Genomic DNA, 24,764 nt, shown 5'->3' with positions numbered 1-24,764 from the left:
AACGCTAAAAAAAAAAAAACGGTTCTAAAACACCCAACAAGTAAAACCACATTCATTTAAAATGGCCCCTGTTCACATCTGAGCGTTTTGCAAAATGCCTGTAGCTGAAAAAAGTACATGAGCTTCTTTTTGGGCTGATTACAAGCGTTTTTGATAGATGTCAATGCCTGCCTCCAAAAACGCCTGAAAAAACAGAATTTCTTTCTCTGAGTCCTCCGACAGTCGCCACCGCCTCTAAGTCATCACTGTTGGGTATTGACTTCCGCTCCACAGGAGTAGCTAGGCATAAAGACTTAGTCAAAAGAACAAAGGCATTTGCATATACACACCCATGGGGGCTGTCCCATCTGGTCAATACCCCCCTGCAGTGACCATTTCCAACTCAGTTTGGTAGCATAGCAGTAGGTAATAAGAACCCCAAAAGAGGGGCGGGGGGCGGCGACTGTCGGAGGACTCAGAGAAAGGAATTTTACAGGTAAGATTTTACAAAAATTCAGTTTTCTCTTACGTCATCCGACAGTTGCCGCCGCCTCTAAGTCATCACTGTTGGGATGTCCCAAAGCAGTATAGACATGAGGGGTGGGAGACGCAACCGTAGAAAAGGCAACGCAGTACCCACATCTGAGAAAGGAACCTTACATGCACAGTAAAGGAATGTTCTGGGCAACAGAAAAAACAATGCTCAACAGGAGCAACAGCCCAGGAAAGCAAATACCAAGAGCCAGGGACCCAGAAAAAAAACAAGGGTCCAATATGGCACTGCCGCACTGAGAACCTTGCGGCCAAAGGAGGCATCAGCTGATGCCAGAACATCTACTTTGTAGAATTTGGAAAAAGTGTGCACCAACGACCAAGTCGCAGCCTTGCACACCTGGGCCACCGAGGCCCGATGCCAATAGGCCCAGGACGCACTCACAGATCTGGTAGAGTGCGCCTTAACAGGGAAGGGTGGAACCCGTTCCTTAAAGGCGTAAGCCTGTTCAATGGTCTGTCTAATCCATTTGGCAATAGTCGCTGCGGATGCAGCCATGCCCTTCCGAGGTCCCTCAGGAAGGACAAAGAGGGAATCCGTTTTCCGAAAGGATTCCGTAGACGACAGGTAAACCCTGATCGCCCTGACAACATCCAAGGAGTGCAGAGCAACCTCCTTAGGATGCTTAGGCTTTGTACAAAGCTAAGGTAGGACAATGTTCTCATTAATGTGGAACTCAGAGACCACCTTAGGAAGAAAGGAGGGATGCGGACGCAAAACCACCTTATCCAGGTGAATCACCAAGTATGGAGAACGGCAAGATAACGCTGCCAGTTCCGACACCCTGCGAGCCGAAGTGATTGCCACCAAAAAGGCAACCTTCTTAGACAGCAGAGGCAACGATATATCCCGAATGTTTTCAAAGGGAGCACGCTGTAACACGGACAGAACCAAGTTCAAGTCCCATGGAGGTAAAGGCTCCCTCCGGGGAGGGGCCAAATGTCGCACACCTTGAATGAAGGTGCGAACCAGAGAATGGGATGCCACAGGGCGTTGGAAAAGAAAAGCCAGTGCGGACACCTGGCCCTTGATCGTGGCCAGAGCCAGGCGCTGGTCCACACCAGACTGGAGGAAGGCCAAAACTCTCGACACCGAGTAAGAGCGAGGGGAGAACCCCCCCTGGACTCACACCAGGCGAAATAAGCCTTCCAGGTACGGTAATATATTTTACCAGAGGAGGTTTTTCTAGCCCTGACAAGGGTAGGAATGACCTCAGAGGAGAGACCCCTGTTGCTCAGGACCTGGGTCTCAACAGCCAGGCCGTTAAGCCAGCTACTGTAAAGCAGGATGGAAGATCGGACCCTGAGACAGGAGATCTTCCCGCATTGGCAGCCGCCACGGAGGCGCCACCGCCAGGTGAACAACGTCGGCGTACCAGGACCGGCGTATCCAGTCCGGCGCCACCAGAATCACCAGGTGCGGTTCCGAGGCTAACCTGCGGAGGAACCTGGATAGCAACTGAATCGGAGGAAAGGCATACATCAGCCGATACTGATGCCAAGGGACCACTAACGCGTCCGCCAGCGGATCGCGCGTTCATGCCACGAACCTTTCCACCTGTCGGTTCAGCCGAGACGCGAACAGAGCCACGTCCGGGGATCCCCACTTCGCACACAGCATTTGGAAGTGAACTGCTGAGACCGCCGGGACAGGAGTCTCGGCCCAAGACAAAATGTCGGTCACCTCCCGGGCCGCCCAAGCACTCCTGGTGTCCCCTTGGTGGTTGATGTAAGCCACCGCGGTAGCATTGTCCATCTGTACCCAGACGGCCCCGAAGACGGTCCGACCACTGGAAGAGACAGAGTTTTATCGCTCACAATTCCAGCACATTTATCGGGAGGGAGGACTCCTCCTCCGACCAAGTGCCCTGGGCAAACAGGTTGCCCAGGACTCCACCCCAGCCCGACAGGCTGGCGTCCGTGGTAATCACCGTCCATACCTACGGACGGAAGGACTTGCCTTCCGCCACCAACAGGAACTGGAGCCACCACAGAAGAACCAATCTGGTCTGACGACTCAAGGAGACACTCAGATCCAGGGACTGAGGCAGTCTGTCCCACCTGTCCAGGATCTCCGCTTGGAGAGCCCGCGTGTGAAACTGAGCAAAGGGTATCGCCTCGAAGGCCGACACTATCAACCCCAGGCCCCGCATACAGGTCCTGAGTGACGAGGACGGGTTGTCCCTGAGGGACCTGAGCTCGTCCTGCAAGGTCCGGAGCTTGTCCTCCGGCAAGAACACCTTTGCCTGAGCAGAGTCCAGAATCATTCCCAGATAGGGAAGACGAACCGATGGAGACAACGTCGATTTCTGAACGTTGATGGTCCATCCGAACTCCTGGAGCGTCTGTACCGTGGTGGACAGATCGCGCACTAGGTCCTGGCTGGCACGTGATCTCAGAAGTAGATCGTCCAGGTAACCCAAGACCGCAATGCCCTGTGCCCTCAGCAGGCCCAGAACCGGCGCCAACACTTTGGTAAAAACCCTTGGTGCCGAAGCGAGATCGAAAGGTAACGCCCCAAACTGGTAGTGGTCCTCTGCGATAGCAAATCGAAGGTAACGCTGATGACCCTCGAAAATGGGGACATGCAGGTACGCATCTTTCAGATCTATCGAGGCCAGGAATTCACCTGGACTCAAGGAGGCCACCACCGAACGGAGAGACTCCATACGGAACTTTCGAACACACACAAAGCGGTTCAGTACTTTCAGGTCCAGAATAGGACACACTTTGCCCCCCTTTCTGGGCACAGCGAACAGATTTGAATAAAACCCCCGAAACCTGTCCCGATGAGGCACCGGGACAATCACCCCCTGAGCAAGTAAGGTCCTGCACCGCTTGGTGCAGCTCCTGCAGACGCCCCGGAGGCAAATGAAGATTTGAGAGAAAGAATCCGTTCGCCGGCCGGGAAAGGAATTCGATCTTGTATCCCGATCGAACGATTTCCAGAACCCACCTGTCCGATATACAGAGCAGCCAAGGTCGGAAGAAACTGTGCAAACGTCCCCCCCCCCCCCAGAAATGAGTGAGGGCGCCCCTTCAGGCAGAGGTGGACTGACCCGCCGAGCCGGCATTGCCTGACTTCTGCTTACCCGCCCAGGGCTTCTTCTGGTTGCCCTGGGCCTTGAAGGGCTTGCCCTTGGATTGGTTCCGAAAGGCACGAAAGGAACCCTGAGTGGATCTAGGCGCAGAACCCCGCTTGCCTCGAAAGGACTTGTTCTTCGGGTTCTGGGGCAGCAAAGTGCTCTCGCCCCATGTGACGCCTTTCACCAGGGTATCCAACGCCTCGCCAAAAAGGCGAGAGCCAGCATTGGGAAAATCAGCAACTGTTTCCCGCGAGGACTGGTCAGCCGACCAGCTCTTCTGCCATATCAGTCGCGGGTTAAGCACCGAGACACTAGAGAGGTGTGCCACTAAAGGGGCCTCATTTAAGGCCGCATCACACAAATACATGATTCCTTGGTGAATTTGATCCACCATTTCCAGCCTACACGAGGTTGCTCCTAAGCACCCTAGTCCATTCTGCCACCGCCTGAGCCACCAAACGGACGCGAAAATGGGTCTGAGCAACGAGCCCGCCACCGTATAGGAATGGCGGGCTAGAGACTCCAACCGCCGGTCCGTGGGATCCCGGAAAACCAGGGTATCCTGAGAAGGAACCAATGTAGCCTTGCTGAACACGGCCACAGTGTGATCTACCTGTGGAGGCACACACCATCGTGATTCCGTAGCCGGATCAAGGGATAAAGCAATTTGAACCGACTAGGCACCAGGAATGGACGTTTTAACGTGCGCCATATTTCATTAACTGTGTAATGAAACTCAGCAGGGCAGGCAAAAACCTGCGTCGACTTGCGTGTCCTGTGCGTCCCAAATGAGGACACAACGCCCGGAGGACTGGGCTCATCCTCCAAATGCAGTGTTTCCTTAACAGAAAACAATTAATTCATCCATGGTCGCCCGCTCTTCAGGCGACCCCGGGGAGGAGGTATCAACCCCCTTCACCTCTGCCTCCCTCTCAGACCCCAGCGGGTCCAAGGATGAGCGAGACCCTGAAAAGGGCACGCTCGCAGCAGCAGCAGCCATATCACCATCTGATCAGAGGAGAGAGACAATCCGAGCCTCTATTTTAGCAGCACGTTCAGCCATCAGCATTTCCATGATTGACACTGATCTCCTGTGGCCCCTCTGAGACCTGATTTCCAAAGGATGCCACTACAGTAGCCAAATCAGGTCTCAGAGGGGCCACAGGAGAACTGGGAACCCCCACCAGAGTTGGGGGGAAATTTTCTGTCCTGAGAATCCATTGCTCAAATGACAAACAACAGTGCAAAAAAAGTTTGTACTGCGCCTTTAAGATCGTTGCAGAGTGCGCAGCCCACCGCTACAGCTACAGTGACAAAGACCCCAAAACAGGAGAAGACAAAACTGAGCTAGAATGACCATACAGAAAAAAATATTGAGAGCAATAACCTGCAGAGCCCCGCAGAGTGTTGCCACCGATTTCCTTGCTGCTAGAGTAGGCTGAACGTATAGGCTGCATGACTCAGGGAAAATGGCTGCCCCATAGGATTGCATGGAATGGCCGCCGAACATGCGGTCGGAACGATCGTTCGGCTACCGCAAAATGGCGGTGGATGGCGCCAAAAACAGCATGTAGATAGCCCACAAAGAAGCCCAACATGCCTGCCCATAATTAAAATGGCGGGCCGCGCGGATTCACCCGCTGCGGTCGCCACACACTCAGTCTGCACCCCCACCAACACCGAAGTGACACAGGGAAGGGGACCCCCAAAAACACATAGCACTGCAGCACATGTACAAGCGATCCCCGCAGGGACCGCATCAGGGAGTCACACAGGCATAGACATGGGGAACACACAGCAACACAGACTGCCACCCCAGACAGAGGCCCCACACAGAAGTACTTACCTGTACCAGATGGCGTGGGGCGCCTCTCAGAACGGAAAGCCACTGTCCTCATCTGACAGGGAATGCCGTTAGCCAGGGACATTGCACTGCAGCATCGCAGATGCGTCCAGTGAGGTAGCCACCTCACGGCTGCATCCCTGCTGTGAGCAGGGATGGGTCGTTCATAATGCCAGGGCGAACCATAGCTGAACGCTTGATGGCGGGCTGGGGGTCCATCTGACCCTCTGCCCTGGAGACCCAGGGCGGCCAGTCCGAATACCAGCACCGCATGATCCATCTTCTTCCGAAGAGTCGACTAAAACTAAAGCTGACAAAATAAACAGCTAGTAAAGTAAGAAAAAACTGACATTTTCAAAGAAAATTAAATAAAAGATTAGATGTGCTGAGACTGTAGCCCCAGCACAGGGAAGCCTAACTACTCCCGACGCTAGGCAGATTAAAACTGAGTTGGGAGTGGTCACTGCAGGTGGGTATTGACCAGATGGGACAGCCCCCATGGGTGTGTATATGCAAATGCCTATGTTCTTTTGACTAAGTCTGTATGCCTAGCTACTCCTGCGGAGCGGAAGTCAATACCCAACAGTGATGACTTAGAGGCGGCAGCGACTGTCGGAGGACGTAAGAGAAAAACGCCTGAAAATCGCGGTAAAAATTGCGGTAAAATCACAGTAAAATCGCGGTAAAAAAACGTGCGAAAACGATACGCTCAAGTGTGAATGCAGCCTTACCCTCAGCGTCTTTAGCAAGACAATGGTCCTCTTGGAGGTGTGTTTGGGGTTGTTATGTTGGAATACTGCCCTGTGGCTCAGTCTCCGAAGGGAGAGTATCATGCTCTGCTTCAGTATGTGACAGTACATGTTGGCATTCTTGGTTCCCTCAATGAACTGTAGCTCATGGTTCCCTCAATGAACTGTAGCCCCAGATCATGACACTCCCACCATCATGCTTGACTGTAGGCAAAACACACTTGTCTTTGTACTCCTCACCTAGTTGCCCCAACATACGCTTGACATCATCTGCACCAAATAAGTTTATCTTGGTCTCATCAGACCACGGGACTTGGTTCCAGTAATCCATGTCCTTAGTCTGCTTGTCTTCAGCAAACAAACCGCAATATTATGGCACTCAACTAGTGTAGACATGGTTGCAGGTTGCTGCCTTCCCAGCTGTCAGATGAGGTTCTTCTGCCTTCTCAGCTGTCGGATCGGACGTCACCCTCGGATCTGCACAGACCCAGGCACCGTGGAAACACCAACGCTGTCCGAAAACGCTGACAGCCATCAATGAGCACATCGTCAAAGCAGCATCCATCTGTCACTAGCCTAGAGAGACTCTGCAGATGACCCATTTTACTTACCATGCTGGCATATCGTTTTACCTTTGTGAGTGTACAAATTCTTTACCCTTATTAAACTCTAAATGCTACACTTAGTTGGCGCTGCTTTTTTGCTTTCTGCTGGTCTTCAGCAAACTTTTTGCGTGATTTCTCGTGCATCATCTTTAGGAAAGGCTTCCTTCTGGGACGACAACCATGCAGACCAATTTGATGCAGTGTGTCTGAGCACTGACAGGCTAACCCCCCACCCCTTCAACTTCTGCAGCAATGCTGGCAGCACTCATACATCTATTTCCCAAAGACAACCTCTGGATATGACGCTGAGCACGTGCACTCAATTTCTTTGGTCAACCATTGCGAGGCCTGTTCTGAGTGGAACCTGTCCTGTTAAACCTGTGGTCTTGGCCACCGTGCTGCACCTCAGTTTGTATCTTAACAATCTTCTCATAGCCTAGGCCAGTGATGGCAAACCTTAGCTCCCCAGATGTTTTGGAACCACATTTCCCATGATGCTCATGCTCTCTTCAGTGTAGTTGAGCATCATGGGAAATGTAGTTCCAAAACATCTGGGGTGCCAAGGTTTGCCATTACTGGCCTAGGCCATCTTTATGTAGAGCAACCATTATTTTTTTTTTAAAACCTCAGAGAGTTCTTTGCCATGGGGTGCCATGTTGAACTTCCAGTGACCAGTATGAGAGAGTGAGAGCGATAACACCAAACTTAACACACCTGCTCCCCATTTACACCTGAGACCTTGTAACACTAACGAGTCACATGACACTGGGGAGGTAAAATGGCTAATTAGGCCCGATTTGCACATTTTCAATTAGGGTGTACTCACTTTTGTTGCCAGCGGTTTAGACATTAACCGCTTGCCGGCCCCCGCACGACTTACTGAGGCGGTCAGGCCCTCACAGGCAAAGCAACGTAGGGCTAAGTCGCTAGCCTGTAAGGCTCTAGGGAGCTCTAGGGACGCCGCCGGGCACATGCGATCGTCCGTTACACCGGAAGAAAGGCAGGCGGCTAATGTAAACAAAGCTGCCTGTCATTCTTCCCTGTGTAAGAATGGAGATCACACGGTTCTACTATGTAGGACTGTTGATCTCTGTTCTTACACTAGTAGCCACAGCCAATCACAGTTAGAAATACTTCCCTAGGGACACACTTAACCCCTCCCTCTCCAATAAAGTTAAATCCTTCACTGCCAGTGTCATTTTTACAGTAACAGTGCATATGTATAGCACTTATTACTGCAGTAATGTCACTGGTAACCCCAAAAATGTCAGTCAAGGGTCCGATCTGTCCGCCGCAATGTCACAGTCCCGCAAAAAAAAAAAAAAAAAACGCAGATCGCCGCCATTACTCGTTAAAAAAAAACAACAAAAATGGCAAAAATCTTTCCCTTAGTTAGTAAACGCAATAAGTTTTGCGCAAACCAATCAAAATACGCTTTTTGCAATTTTTTTTACCAAACATATGTAGCACAAAACAAATTGGCCTAAAATGTTAAAAAAATTTGATTTTTACATTTTTCTTTTGGGGAATTTCATATAAAAAAAAATTTGAAAAATATTGATATTTTTGGAAAATTTACGCTTTTGTTTATAGCGCATGATCAAAAAAAAAAAAAAAAAAAAAAAAAAAAAAAAATCGCACAGGTGATCAAATACCACCAAAAGAAAGCTCCGTTTGTGGGAAAAAAAGGACGTCAAATTTGTTTAGGTACAGCGTCGCACGACCGCGCAATTGTCCATTTAAGTCACGCAGTGCCGAATCGCAAAATAGGCCCTGGTCAGGAAGGGGGTAAAACCTTCCGGGGCTTAAGTGGTTAATGGCTGTGTCTGGAGGTAATTTGTGGGGACAGCAAATTTACACCGTTATACAAGCTGTACACTCACTACTTTACATTGTAGCAAAGTGTCATTTCTTCAGTGTTGTCACATGAAAAGATATAATAAAATATTTACAAAAATGTGAGGGGCGTACTCACTTTTGTGAGATACTGTACATAAACATTTAGTGGGCGTGCAGTGAATCCAACCTCACTAGTGCAACCTATATGATATTTGTATTTCATTTTAAAAATATATACACACATGCTACTGTATATACCGCAAGTATTTAAATGCATTTCTTTTTACATATACAGTTAAACCTTGGATTGCGAGCATAATTCGTTCCGGAAGCATGCTTGTAATCCAAAGCACTCTTATATCAAAGCGAATTTCCCCATAAGAAATAATGGAAACTCAGATGATTCGTTCCACAACCATTTATTCATAAATCCTTCAATTTATAGTCCATATAAAAAGATTATAGCATTGCGATAGGTTATATAACCATAAAATGTCCATCCACAAATAGCCGCTTCCACAACGGGATTAGAAGCAAAATCCAGCAGGAGCTACAGAGTACCAAAGAGAAGAGAGGCGCCTCTAAGTGTAGCAATATGGTTCCATTTAATGAAGGTGCAATATTTAGCAACTCACAAGGTTGATGAATAAAACAGGCACATCTAAGTACGCAGGCATCCGGGGTAAAGCTGTCCACATAGACCATCTTCTGCACCGCCGGCTGCCAGTCTGTAATCCTGACCGGGAAGACCACCCTGCAGTAAAGCGATCTGAAAGCGAGGGGCAACATGGAAGGGATGACGTAGATGGCGATGCGGAGGATGGTCCTATGTGGACAGCTTTACCCCTGATGCCTGCATCCTTAGATGTGCCTGTTCCAATCATCAACTATGTGAGTTGCTAAATGTTGTACCTTCATTAAATGTAACCATATTGCTACACTTAGAGGCGCCTCTCTTCTCTTTTATACTCAGCTGTGACTTGAGGCTACTTGTATATCAAGACATCGCTTGTAAACCAAGTCAAAATTTATTTGAAAATTTTGCTGGTCTTGCAAAGCGCTCTTAAACCACGTTACTCTCAAACCAAGGTTTTACTGTATTTTTTTTTTTTTCTCCATGTGGACGTGGATCTGGTCCTTATTGGTCCCGCATGCAGCTGTGCATCAGCAGATCACCTCTAAGAACGATCTATTACTGGCTGCAATCAGCCAGCAATAGATCACTATAGTAGTAATATACTGCTTTAGGGAGAGGCTGTAGAGAGCTGTAACAGCTCAGTCAGAGTCTCTGTACTGACAGAGAGGTGAAGCCATTACATTCCCGATGTAAACACATCACCAAGTGTTGTGACTACATTTGCTTCTACAGTGTGCACCTATGGAGTCATCTGCAGAAATGTCGGAAGCGCATTATTTCAGCTCCTGGGCTTAGTGTTTGACAGGCAGCAATTCCAGTGCTTTAGCTCTAGTGCCAATAATTTTAGCGCCAGGGGCCTGCAGAAGCCCCTGAGGCTTGTCAGCGTTTCAAAACAAGGCAAAAAAAAAAAACGCGAGAAAAAAAAAAAAAGTGTTTAGATGAGTATTTTCTGCATAACAAAAAGGTTCTTGCTGGCAAAGCTAAGCGCTCATTCACATAGCAAGGAAAAAAAAAACCCTAAAAGCACTCATGTTTATACAGTATGAGTTTATGTGCGTATGGGAGTACAATCTGCAGTTGTGTCCTAACGCAGCACACATTTTCGTATGTAGACACAGCTGTGCTGCGTTTAGATGCTCAAAAAAACTATCTACTGCAGGAGTTCCAAAACTGTGGGTCAGGACCCACTGGTGGGTCGCGAGCTGCGTTTGAGTGGGTTACGATGAGCCGGAAATCACTGAGAAAGGGCCTGCCTAAATTGTGCTGTGCAAGCCTGTGCAAATTATAGGGAGCCAGAGCAGTCAAATTGCAATGTATTCAGGACCCCGCCCAGTTTACAGAGGCTGGTCTGCATATCCCACGAGGAGGATACTTGCATCAGTGAGTACGTATGTGGGTTGTTATGTAGGATATGTTTATGGGATGCAGAGCCAGCTCCTCGGTCCTGCTGGCGGCAGCAGTGGTGGCCAGACTGGCGGCGGGATTCTCTCAGCTGTCGCAGCCGAGACGGCAGCCTCTGTGTCATAGGAGGACCAGGTAGCCCGGCGAGATCAGGAGTTCATGGCAGCTTCTGTGACCCCAAAGGATCTGAAGGAGAAGAGCCAGGACACCAAGACCAGCATAGAGCTCCTCATCATGGAGACTCTGGGTGAGGTGTGCTGGGCCCTGGAGAGGGCAAAGTAGACAGCTGGGAGAGGAAGGATGGTGAGTGCCATATAGCCTTATATTTATTTATATAATTAGTAAGTGTATTCAAAAATAAATTGAAAAGTAGTAAATTGATATTTTTAATTTAACATCCTCCTCCCTTTAAAATATGCATTATTATTATTATTTGCATTTATATAGCCAACAAATTCTGTAGCGCTTTACAATATTCAATTACAAGCAAGTGGGTCCCAAAAAATAACTGTATTCAGAAGTGGGTCTCAGCCCAAAAAAGTTTGGGAAGCCCTGATCTACTGCATGCATCTAAATGTAGCATTTTTTTCTGCCCGTGTGAATAAGTCCTGTGTGTATGGGCGAAGTCAAATAATTTTTTAATTACTTTTTGTTTGCAAGTTAACAATTGATTACATAGAAAAAAAGAAAAGAAAAAAAAAGGACATGTAAGGGATTAATTGATGACTATAATGCTGTGTTTAGATGCATACAAAACTATTGCTGTACCCATCTAAATGCAGTGTGTTTTCTACCCGTGTGAATGAGTCCTCGAAGATTACCACAGAACAAGCATACATGCCAGATGTTTTGACACCTGTTCAAGATCTGTGACTCCAAATTTACTCAGAAAGTCAGAAACAGCCAGGCAACCAGCATTTTAAGGCCTCTTGCACATGATACTCCTGTTTGAGCATCTACTTTTTCAGACGTTCTGTTTTTGTATGTATTTGCGCGTATTTACACGCATTTTTGCACAAAAATCTATTCTCACATTCTTGCTCTACATGATATGTCAATGGCCATTTGCGCACATTTGTGTGCATTTGCACGCATGAGGCTTAAATTACTGACCAAAAAGCAGTTGTTTTTTTTACTGAAGAATGCATGGCGCTTGTTTATGCGCCCTGTGTGCATAGACACATACAATTAATGGGCTGTATTTTAGCTCAGTAAAAAAAAAAAAAAAAAAGCTGTACTGAGCTTTGTCAAACTGCAGTGTGCATGAGGCCAGAGATGAAGGTCAATAGCGGCATGACAGAATACTTTAAAAGGAGATTACTCATCTAAAAAGAGAAGATGTCTCTTGAGCAAGTTCAAACTCTCTGAAGGACAGTTTCCACCATGCATCTCAGCTACAAAAGCTGGCCACCAAATAGGACAAAATAACTGGCCATATTCTATACGAAAAACCGACCGAAATTCGGTCATTTGGACAGTTCTTTCGTTTCTCAGCAAGTTAATGGGCACGAATCGGTAATCGGTTGTGACATTTTTGAGCGGAAAAAACGAAGGACAAGTTTGGAAATTTTCTGCCGAACGAACGATAAACTAAAAGGTTAATGTGTTTAAACTGATTTATTTCCATTGACGAATGGTCATTACATGATGGCACGATTGTTTGCGCTCACGGCCGAGTGTTCATTTTTCGAAAATGAGCTTGAACGGTTTTTCGTATAGTGTATGGCCAGCATTAGACTTCTTTCTGAACGAGAAAAAAAAAAATTCAAGAGTTGATTTCACCCATTTTCTATAGATTTGAATAAGCATCCTAATTCCCCACTGCTATTATTTTAACAACAACTATTAGTTGAGTTTCATGACTTTCATGAAAAATTAAATGGGCAGCTACCAAACATTAGCAAGGCATATTGATGCCTATGGTGGAAGAATTGGAATGGTAAATCCAGTAAACAGATCTCCACGATACAGGCTCAGTCAGACAATTTGGTAATTCTGCTTATTAACAGGAAGGAATGATTTCCAAGATTATTTGAGAACCAGCCCTTCTGCAGACTGTTCAATCTTTTTTAGAACAGAAAATAAAGTAGAACTAATCGGCAATCCTTTTTTTTTTTTTTGGTAAAGCAAGTGAGGACGTGACGCTCGCAAGGAGGTGGAATCGGCGGCAAATTTGAGAAGTAAAACACACAAACACACTGATATATTGTAATCCTATTGGATTACATTACAAAATAAAATAAATTGACATTAGTTTGCCCCCCAGTGCCCTTTCCTGCAGTTTTACTGTACTTTATATATTACACACACACACACACATATATATATACATATATATATATATATACTTTAACTTATTTATAGTTATTGATTATATTATAATTTATGATTTTGTGTTTCAAACTTTATCATACCTGAGATGTTATAAAGTAGAATGCACAGTAAAAAAAAATCATATGTAAATAGTTGGTTTGGGCTGCTCATTCTTAAGAATTACAAGCAAAATAATGGTACCGTTTTCAGCAGCTAAAATCGGAAACAATCATACCGCCAGGGAGGTTAAAAGACCTCGATAAATCCCAGGCAGAACGGCTTGTAGACTGGTCAAACACAAAACAAAAGCCCTAATATCAATGCAAAGGACATGCAGGAAGATTTAAAGCAGTATCAAATCCAAAAGCAAACATTATATTGCAGCTTACCAAATCTAAGATGTGATGGCTGCATTCATTTCCATTTGCAGGCTCTTTCTTTCTTCTATTTTCATCTGGTGATCCAGCCATTGGCTGTCGATTTTATACAGAGAAGCTGTCTTGCAATTACAGGGATGAGACAGACCATTTAACACTGGCAGGTGTGCTTACAATGATCAGCTTTTATTTATTTATGGGAAACCTTTATCCCAAAAGGGAAAAAAAACTGCTTGTGGTAACTGATTATAAAGTATTTTCTTTAGTTCAGTTTTCATTTGTTACTGTATTTAACTCTGCTAGTACATCTAGCACTATCCTTCCCCCTGACTGCCAATGCTGTGCCCCCTGTGCTCCGTCATCCAGAGTGAGTTCATAATACAGGAGGTGTGTTATTGGACAGATCACCAGGTGAAAACAGAGATAAAAAACCTAAAAGAGCAAACTAATGCAGCCACCACATATAATGATTGGCAATCTTCAATATATTACATTTGTGGTTTTGGGTTTAATACTGCTTTAACTATTTTGGTAGTAGTCATGCAGCGTTCTACAGTACACTTACAAAACCTAGGGAAATCAAAACCTATGCAGACACAGCATTGTATTCATGGATTTCACAACCAATATACTGTAGGTTGCATGAAGAGGTGATACAGTACCTCGGCTGTCATTTGTATTTATGGGATCCTCTTCATCCAAATGTTCAAATGCAGTTACAAAATCATCCTCAATTGAAGAGACCGAATGGTTTGTGTCATCGTCCTCATGATGATCTTCCTTTTTATTCATTCTCAAGCAGTCCTGGTTTATTACATACAGTACTCCAGCTGAATACTTGCTCAGCAGGATATACAGATAGTCATTTTTAAAGAGTGAAAGCGGTGCAGAGGTCATCATACATAGAGAGCCGGAAAAAACATTCTGCAGAAATAAAGAAAAGTAAATGAAAATACTGTACATACAGTATAAATATACATGTCAAAGGAGAGACTGTATCCTTATTCAAAATAACTGACAACATCCCTCATTAAATTGTTATAAACAAAAAACTGAGAAAGAGACCCCAAATCTCCGGGCAAGGAGCTTGGAGTTGAGGGGATGTCACACAATACACAAAAGTGAATGAAATGAGGTTAAAAAGAAACAAATTGAATCCATATCTACATAAGTTTACAGGATACAAATTATAGAGCCTAGTGGACCGACGCATTTCACATAGATCTAGTTCTTCAAGTTCCACAAGCTCACTATATCAAAATATGGATACAATATTTACATCACATAATGAATAGAATTATGTGATGTACAAATTTAGTAATTATTGCTCTAGATTTTGTATTCCGTCTACTCCTATCATGTAGATATGGACCCATTTTTAACAAGAAAAGTTTGTTTTATATATTAATAAAGATGTATTGTTTCTTTTTAAACATTTCACTTTTGTGTGTTGTGTGACACTAACATCCCCCCACTCCAAGCTCCCTGCCCAGAGATTTGGGGTCTCTTTCCCCATTTTCTACTGTACATACAGTATACATACATAGAACGTTTAAAGTACTACATACAATGTGCAAGGTACTACAAACAATGTACTGTAAAGGGCTTTACATGTATTTAAAAACTCAATCTACAATCCATCTCTCCAGCAGCCATTTTGCAAGTTGAACCTATGTCAAATTTAGAGTGCGCTACCAAGCAAAGTACTGGAAAATTACCGGCTTGTTCATATCAAGTCCACTGAGATGTATTTTTTCTGTACAGCACAGCACGTGTATGGTGTGATGAGGGAACATATAAAACAAACATGTTCAGTGGACATGGCAAGAAAAAAAAAAAAAAGTATTCGTCCGTGCTAAAACTATGTTGAATTGTGTGGCGTAATTCTGAATGCCACTGCAGAGAAATGAAATAGAAAAAAATTAAATTTTTTTAAGAACTTCCCATAAATTCAGATGTTCTTCACTATTGGGTAAAGCACCCTCTCTGCAGGAGCAGGCTAGGTAGTGAAAACTTGACAAAAATAAGGGGGCTGTCCCTCTCAACATTGCCCTCAGCTATTCAGTGCTGCTCTTCAGTTTCGTAGCAAGCAGTATAGGAAGTCAACAAACCCCAAAATAGAGGGGCGGGGGCTGTGACTGTCAGAGGACTCAGAGAAAAGAATTTTTTATGGTAAGCTCTTACAAAAATTCTATTTTCTCTTACGTCTGACAGTCGCAGCCCATTCAGATGCTCTTCACTATTGGGATGTCCCAAAGCAGTGCAGGTGTGAGAGGTGGGAAAAGATGCAAACAAAGAACGGCAACGTGTTTACAAGGCCAGAAAAAACTGAGCCAACAGGGCAACAGAAGCTCAACAGGAGCTAACCCCAGAACAAAAATCACCCCACGAAGAGAAAAAAACATGTCTCTTCAACAAAACCGCAGCGCTCAAAACTTGCAGCCAAAGTAAGCATCCGAGGATGCCATCACGTCAAGTCTGTAGAATTTTTTAAAGGTGTGCACAGAGGACCAGGTCTCCGCTTGCACACCCGAACCACAGAACCTGATGGCGAAAAGCCCAACAGGCACTAACAGCTCTAGTAGAATGCGCCCTCACAGGGAAAGGAGGCACCTGACCCTTCAGTGAATAAGCCTGAAACAATAGTCTGTCTGATCCATTGGAAATGGTTGCGGACACAACCAAACCCTTTCTAGGTTCCTCAGGAAGGACAACCAGAGAATCAGACGTCCTAAAAGACTCCGTGGCTGACAGGTAAACCCTGATCACCCGGACCACATCCAATGAATGCAAGGCAAACCCCTTGAGATGCTTGGGCTTCGCGCAAAGCGAAGGCAACACAATATCCTCGTTCAGGTGGGAATCCGACACCACCTTAGGGTGAAAAGACTGAGTTGGTCGTAGGACCACTGCATCCCTATGAACAACCAGATAAGGCGAACGGCAAGACAGAGACGCCAGTTCAGACACTTTGCGAACAGAGGTGAAAGCCACCAGAAAGGCCACTTTCTGGGACAACACAGGCAGAACGATTTTTCTGATGTTCTCAAAAGGAGACCGTTGCAAAACGGACAAGACCAAATTCAGGTCCCACTGAGGCAAAGGAGCCCTCAGCGGTGGAGCCAGATGACGCACACCTTGCATAAAAGGTGCGAATCAGGGACACTGGGCCAAGGGACACTGGAAGAAAAACAGCCAAGGCTGATAACTGACCTTTGATCGTGCCCAGCGCCAAACGCTGTTCCACACCTTCCTGCAGGAAGGCCAAAACCCTCGCCACGAAAAGGAGCGAGGATGAAACCCTTGCGACTCACACCAGGCAATATACTCCTTCCAGGTACGATGGTAAATCTTCCTGGAGGTAGTCTTCCGAGCCTTCAATAAGGTAGGAATGGCAGCATCCGAGAGACCACTGTCTCTCAACACCTGGCTTTCAATGGATGGAAGATCGGCCCTCGAGACAGCAGATCTTCACTCAGAGGTAGAGCCAGGGAGGCTCTACGACCATTTGAACGAGGTCCGCGTACCAAGACTGACGAGGCCATTTCGGAGCTACCAGAATTACCTGCACCTGTTCCAACTTGCAGAGGAACCTTGACAACAGTTTGAAATCAGAGGGAAGGCGTAAATCAGCTGATACCGGTGCCAGGGCACTGCCAACCCGTCCGTGGCGTCCGCCAGAGGATCTCGGGCCCTGGCCACAAACCTTCCCACCTTTTTGTGGAGACGAGACGCGAACGGATCAATGTCCGGAGTCCCCCACCGGGCACACAGGGGACGAAACACCTCTGGATGCAGGGACCATTTCCCCTGATCCAAGGACTGATGACTGAGATAGTCCGCCTGCCAGTGCTCCACTCCCGGAATGTGAACAGAAGAGATAGCTAGAACGTGTGCCTCGGCCCAAGTCAGAATCACGGCAACTTCCTTGACCGCCCGGGCACTCCTAGTGTGATTGATGCAAGCCACAGCCATGGCATTGTCGGTTTGAACCCAAACCGGACAACCGTGCAACCAAGTCGCCCAATGGGGCAGGCAGAGTTTGATCGCCCTGAGCTCCAGAATATTTATCGCAAGGATTCCTCCGTTGATCATGTCCCCTGGGCACACAGGGTGTCCAGTACACCACCCCAGCCCGTCAGGCTGGCATCCGTGGTGATTACTGTCCACAACAGGGGCAGAAAAAACTCACCCTGGCTCAGAGTGGGTGGCAGAAGCCACCACAAATGCTCTGACCTCACAAGACGGCTCAAACATATCATCCTGTCCAGGGATTGAGGATCATTGTGCCATCTGGCAAGAATCTCTGCTTGCAGAGTCCTTGTGTGAAACTGTGCAAACAGGACCGCCTCGAAAGCTGAAAACATCATGATGCCACAAATTGAAAATGGTCCTCTGCCACCGCGAAACGGAGAAACCGCTGATGACCCTCATAGACAGGGATGTGCAGATACGCATCCTTTAAGTTCATGGAGGCCATAAGATCTCCTTGATTTAAAGACACCACCACCGGCCAGATGGATTCCATCCAGAACTTATGCACCCGGGAAAAGCGGTAAAGAGACTTGAGGTCGAGAATCGGACGCACTTTGCCCTCCTTTCTGGGCACCGAGAACAGGTTGGAATAGAACCCGAAAAACCTGTCCCGCTGAAGGACTGGTATAACAACTCTTTGGGCAAGAAGATCTTGCACAGCACCCTTGAGATCTCGTAAACAAATCGGGAGACACACAGATGTTTGACGGAAAGTTGACAACGTCTGCAAAAGGATAGCAGCGTTGAAAAACCGCTTAGGCACCGCCAGCGTGAGCTTAACGCGGCGCCACTGTACGTTCACAATGTTGTAAAAACTCCTCGGGACAGGGAAAATCTGACCCGACTTCTGGGCTGTGCGAGACCCAAAGGAAAACTGCTAACCTGACTGGGTGGGCTCATCATGCAAAATTTAAATTTAAAATTGTGAACAAAATTTCTGACCGAGCGAATAAGCAACCAAAGCTGCCCACATCCAAGATGGCGCCAAAATACAGCAATAAAATGGCTGCTGCCCTCACGGAGTCAGCCAGGCTGCCCTCACCCAAAATGGAGGCCGAAACAAACGGCGCCAATTTGTCAGAAACCTAGGACCTGGCCACCGTGGGAATCAACCAGGAAGACCCCCCAGGACAAGGTAACAATCCCCCACACCCCCCCCATGCAGCATTTACCGCAGAGCGCCCCCAAAAGGGGGCAGGGAGGTAGGGACCGTCCAAACTGGCCAGGGGGGACACTACAGAGACCGCATGTTCTGACATCCCCAAGGAGTGGGCCCACATAACTCCCCCTCAGATAACTGTCCCAGGGACACAGGGGGTAGCATCACTCACCATACCACGGACCGCGGGCTCCGCTCCGATATGGACCACCTCCTTGGCTGAGTGGGGGTGCCGTCAGCCAAGGGGGGGACGCTGCAACACAGGGCGTTCCAGAGTTCAGACATTGCGGCGAAGAAAGCTCTTCGCAGGCTCGTCCACATCCACAGGGGCACCATCGTGGAGAGGCCTGGGCGGACCACAACTTGCACATGCTCGTTGGTCAGGCTGGGACACCATAAGGATCTAGATTATCCAGTGCGAGGCCCAGCACGGCTGTCGCTTGTAGTTCTCCAGGAGGATCCCCCTAACTAGTGATAGTGAGTTAATGAGTGAGGAAAATAACATCAAAACATTTTCCAGCTGGGAAACCTAGTCCTACTCCTAACGCTAGGCAGCAAGAAACTGCAGAGGAGCACTGAATAGCTGAGGGTAATGTCGAGAGGGACAGCCCCCTAGAGGTGTGTCCTTGCTTAACTCTTTTTTGTCAAGTTTTCACTACCTAGCCTGCTCCTGCAGAGAGGGCGCATTACCCAATAATGAAGAACATCTGAACGGGCTGCGACTGTCAGAGGACATAAGAGAAATTAAATCTGTTCCCTAACATTCTAAGCAAAGGGCCAAGTTCACTGTCCTTCAAACTCCAAGGGGAGCCAGACTGGTCAGTGGAAGTAGAAATGCCCAGTGGTAGTAGGAAGAATGCCTCCAGCTTGGTGGTCAGTGGAAGTATAGAAAAAAATTGGAAAAAAAATACCGGTGATCAGGAGGAGAAATAGTGCCATTGCCTTGGTATTAGTTTGATAACTAGTGAGTGCCCTATTGTTTGGGTCGGTGGGAAGCATAGTTGCCCACTGTTGGTGTCATGAAAGGAATGTTGACTAATCATTGATATTATTAGCAGGAACAGTGCCTCATATCAGTGGGAGGAATAGTGCCCTGAGGGCCAGATATTGGCAAGCATCTAGCCCGCAGTCCCCAATCACAGCTGTGCACTTTAAAGTAATTCTAAAGATTGTGATTTAAAAATAAATAAATAGAGTTACTCTTATCGGTAACGTTTTTCTCAGTAGTCTTTCAGGACAGCCACCTTTGAGAGACCTTGGCTCCTCCCTTCTCAGGAAACACCGCCCCATCCATACAGATTTAGGCCCCCTGTTAGCCGGCGCCCTTCAGTTCTCCAAGAGTACCTCCTGCCAGCAGGGGAGACACAGACATATCATATTAACCTCCATTTTCTGATCGTCTTATGTCCAGACCTTCTTTGGGGTGGGTAACGGTGCTGTCCTGAAAGACTACTGGAAAAGACGTTACCGGTAAGAGTATCTAATTTTCCTTTATCGTCTTTCAGGACAGCCACCTTTGAGAGGATAAATGAGTACTTACCCCTAAGGACAACCGCTTGAAGGGCTTTACGCCTAAAAGCCTGGTGTTTAGCGGACAACAGGTCCAGCCTGTAGTGCTTGGTGAAAGTTGCAAAACTGGACCAGGTTGCTGCCTGACAGATCTACTCCAGGGTAGCACCAGCTCTTTCCTCCTGAGAAGTCATCATAGCTCTAGTGGAGTGTGCCCTGATTCCTATCGGGACCTCCTTACCGCTTGAAGCTTAGGCCTGGCTAATGGCTAACCTAAGCCATCTGGCTAAAGAATGTCTAGAGGGTTTAGATCCTCTACTAGAGCCAGCAAATAGAACAAAGAAGGAACCAGACTTCCTAAATTCTTTTGTACCCTCCATCTACTAAAGGACACACCTTCTAAAATCTAACTTATGAAATTTACTTTCCTGTTCATTCACAGTATTTGAACAGAAAGTTCAAATACTGTGAAAACACCAGAACTGAAGAGCGTTGGCTAACAGGGGGCTTAATGGGGCGGTGTTTCCTGAGACGGGAGGAGCCAAGGTCTCTCAAAGGTGGCTGTCCTGAAAGACGATAGGGGAAAAACACGTTATAATTACCTGCTCTGTGCAAAGGTTTTGCACAGAGCAGCCCCAAAACTCTTTTTTTTTGGGTCCCCACCAGCGGTCCTGGCTCCTCCCTTCCTACCAAGTGCCCACAATAGCAAGCCTCGCTCCAGTGAATTGACAATATCCATTCACACTCCCAGCCCCACTATCTCCTCATTGGCTCAATAACTGTGATTGACAGCCGTAGGAGCCAATGGCTCCCGCTGCTGTGTGAGCCAAAGAGGAGAGAGAGAGAGCTCAGGGAGAGCCACTGCTCTCATGCACATCGCTGGATCTAGATGGGGTTCAGGTAAATGTAAGGGGGGGGTGGGGGGAAGCTGCACCCAGAAGGTTTTTTACCTTAACCTCCCTGGCGGTATGATACTTTTGGATTTTAGGTGCTGAAAGCGGTACCATTATTTTGCATGTAATTCTTGTGAATGAGCAGCCCAAACCAACTGTATACATTTATTATATATATATATATATATATATATACATATATTATGTATACATTATATATACATATATTATGTATACATATATTATATATATATATATATATATATATATATATATATATATATATATATATATATATATACACACAGTGGGTACGGAAAGTGTTCAGACCCCCTTAAATTTTTCACTCTTTGTTATATTGCAGCCATTTGCTAAAATCATTTAAGTTCATTCTTCTTCCTCATGAATGTACACATAGCACCCCATACTGACAGAAAAACACAGAATTGTTGACATTGTTGCAGATTTATTAAAAAAGAAAAACTGAAATATCACATGGTCCTAAGTATTCAGACCCTTTGCTGTGACACTCATATTTAACTCAGGTGCTTTCCATTTCTTCTGATCATCCTTGAGATGGTTCTACACCTTCATTTGAGTCCAGCTGTGTTTGATTATACTGATTGGACTTGATTAGGAAAGCCACACACCTGTCTATATAAGACCTTCCAGATCACAATGCATGTCAGAGCAAATGAGAATCATGAGGTCAAAGGAACTGCCTAAAAGAGCTCAGAGACAGAATTGTGGCAAGGCACAGATCTGGCCAAGGTTACAAAAAGATTTCTGCTGCACTTAAGGTTCCTAAGAGCACAGTGGCCTCCGTAATCCTCAAATGGAAGACGTTTGGGACGACCAGAACCCTTCCTAGAGCTGGCCGTCCAGCCAAACTGAGCTATCGGGGGAGAAGAGCCTTGGTGAGAGAGGTAAAGAAGGACCCAAAGATCACTGTGGCTGAGCTCCAGAGATGCAGTCAGGAGATGGGAGAAAGTTGTAGAAAGTCAACCATCACTGCAGCCCTCCACCAGTCGGGGCTTTATGGCAGAGTGGCCCGACGGAAGCCTCTCCTCAGTGTAAGACACATGAAAGCCCGCATGGAGTTTGCTAAAAAACACCTGAAGGACTCCAAGATGGTGAGAAATAAGATTCTCTGGTCTGAGGAGACCAAAATAGAACTTTTTGGCCTTAATTCTAAGCGGTATGTGTGGAGAAAACCAGGCACTGCTCATCACCTGTCCAATACAGTCCCAACAGTTAAGCATGGTGGTGGCAGCATCATGCTGTGGGGGTGTTTTTCAGCTGCAGTGACAGGACGACTGGTTGCAATCGAGGGAAAGATGAATGCGGCCAAGTACAGGGATATCCTGGACAAAAACCTTCTCCAGAGTGCTCTGGACCTCAGACTGGGCCGAAGGTTCACCTTCCAACAAGACAATGACCCTAAGCACACAGCTAAAATAACGAAGGAGTGGCTTCACAACAACTCTGTGACTGTTCTTGAATGGCCCAGCCAGAGCCCTGACTTAAACCCAATTGAGCATCTCTGGAGAGACCTAAAAATGGCTGTCCACCAACGTTTACCATCCAACCTGACAGAACTGGAGAGGATCTGCAAGGAGGAATGGCAGAGGATCCCCAAATCCAGGTGTGAAAGACTTGTTTCATCTTTCCCAAAAAGACTCCTGGCTGTATTAGATCAAAAGGGGGCTTCTACTAAATACTGAGCAAAGGGTCTGAATACTTGGGACCATGTGATATTTCAGTTTTTCTTTTTTAATAAATCTGCAACAATGTCAACAATTCTGTGTTTTTCTGTCAGTATGGGGTGCTATGTGTACATTCATGAGGAAGAAGAATGAACTTAAATGATTTTAGCAAATGGCTGCAATATAACAAAGAGTGAAAAATTTAAGGGGGTCTGAATACTTTCCGTACCCACTGTATATATACACACATAAAAAGTACAGTAAAACTGCAGGAGAGGGCACTGGGGGGCAATGTAATGTGAATTTTTTTTATTTTGAATGGTATCAGTGTGTTTGGTGTGTTTTACATTTGAATTTGCCGCCGGTTCCACCCCCCTGCGAACGTCACGTCGCCGGAGACGGAAACTGGGGCTCGCAGACGATCGGGAGGAAGCTCCGCCGCCGCATACCGCCCGCATACTTCGCTGGATACCGGAGAAAAGGTAAGTAAAACCTCTACCAGGATCCAGCGATCTTCCTAGCGCTACCCCGAGTGTGGCTCGGGGTTACCGCTTTTGGCTGCAAAATCTAACCCCGAGTCACGCTCGGGAATACCGCTAGGAAGGTTAATGTAATGAATGCATTAAAGTAAATAACCTTCTGCCTTTAGAACCACTTATATCAGTATCTGTGTTAAAAAAAGTTCTGCATGCTGCATCTTTGATTAGCTTCCATCAAAATGCACATTCTATAAAGCTCAATAGTAGTGAGTTTAAAACGCAATGCAATAAAAAAAAAAAATGCACAGATGTGAACCAGCAATGTCTTTTTCTTCGGCACTGCATAGATCATGTGAGTCTAAGGCGTAGAATCAGCAATGAGACAAATGTTTCATAGTGTCACTAGTTCAAGTTTGCCATATCCCCTGTACAACAAGTATACCTGTCATTGTCAAATAGAACACTGATCAATGTACAACCTTATTCACAGCATTACACACCTCTGTTACTTGCGTTGTACTAGATTTTGCATTCTCTTTTCCATTGTTCATCAAAATAACTTCATTCTCATTTAAATTACACAGATAGGGAGAATGTATCAATTCTGGGACATCCACGTAAAGTGCTGTTACACCCTATGAAAAAAAATATACATACTAATGGTTTACAAGAGATAAAATAGTGTAGACATTTCTCAGGATTTCTCAAATGCATGAAAAAAAAGGAAATAAAAGAAAAAGTAAGAAACTATGTACATGTATTGTTCAGTTAATTGTAGAAACCAACATATTTTTTAAACCAGGCCCATTCAATTGTTCTACAAATATGGGTTAAGACATAGTACAGATGCAGACTAAGACATAGGACAGACCCCCCCCCCTTACGGTCCTGGCTTCTGATTCCTTTCTCACCTCCCCCACTGCCACTCTTTTCCAACCCTATTCATGGATTATTCCCATGATGCAAACACACACCGGGTAATTCTGGTCATCTCAGATGCCATATTAGAGGTTAGTCTATTTGGTAATTGCTAGGCATTACCAAAAACAAAATTGTCTTTTATACCTAAAGTGTAACATCTGAAGCAACCCAAAAAAAAAAAAAAAACACAACACTAAACAGAATTTAAACAATTGTCTGTCATTAAACAGCCAAACAATTGGGGACTATCAAGCACCTTCCACCCTCCACTGCCACCCACGACCCATCTACCGAAGGCTTTGTCCAATGTCAAAGACCAAGCTCAGAAGTCGTAAGTGAATCACAATTCTGCCAAAGTGCAAAATATCAGCTGCCACCAGGAATATCTCCAAGCTGATACACTGTGAGATGACTATAACATCTTAAAAACACAGACCTGCATACAATTCTGTAGAAAAAAACATGAGGAAGTTGGGTTGCAAAACTCCCCTAGGTATGGGTGTATTTACTGTACACAAATTAAGTACCAGGAAAGTCAGTGCAACCCTCTACCAGGAAATTCTAGAGCACTTCATGCTTCCCTCTGCAGACCAGCTTTATGGAGATGCTGATTTCATTTTCCAGCAGGACTTGAAACCTGCCCACACTGTCAAAACTACCAATACCTGGTTTAATGATCAT

General features: G+C 46.1%; 1 protein-coding gene across 1 annotated transcript in view; it reads right to left on the bottom strand.

Moving 5' to 3' along the window:
* AKAP11 (A-kinase anchoring protein 11) overlaps window positions 1-24,764 on the bottom strand; it is a 189,068-nt gene that overhangs the window by 81,090 nt on the left and 83,214 nt on the right. The window contains exons 5-6 of the mRNA XM_082244878.1: window positions 23,663-23,797; window positions 14,044-14,305 (exon numbers count right to left, since the gene is read on the bottom strand). Coding sequence (XP_082101004.1) covers window positions 14,044-14,305; window positions 23,663-23,797 — 397 coding nt within the window. The remainder of the gene's footprint in view (window positions 1-14,043; window positions 14,306-23,662; window positions 23,798-24,764) is intronic.

Source organism: Pelophylax lessonae (assembly GCF_965119305.1).
Source record: "Pelophylax lessonae genome assembly, chromosome: 2".
In the NCBI taxonomy this organism is placed as follows: Eukaryota; Metazoa; Chordata; class Amphibia; order Anura; family Ranidae; genus Pelophylax; species Pelophylax lessonae.
Note: the sequence above shows the minus strand (reverse complement) of the source record. Positions and strands in the feature narration are given on the sequence as shown.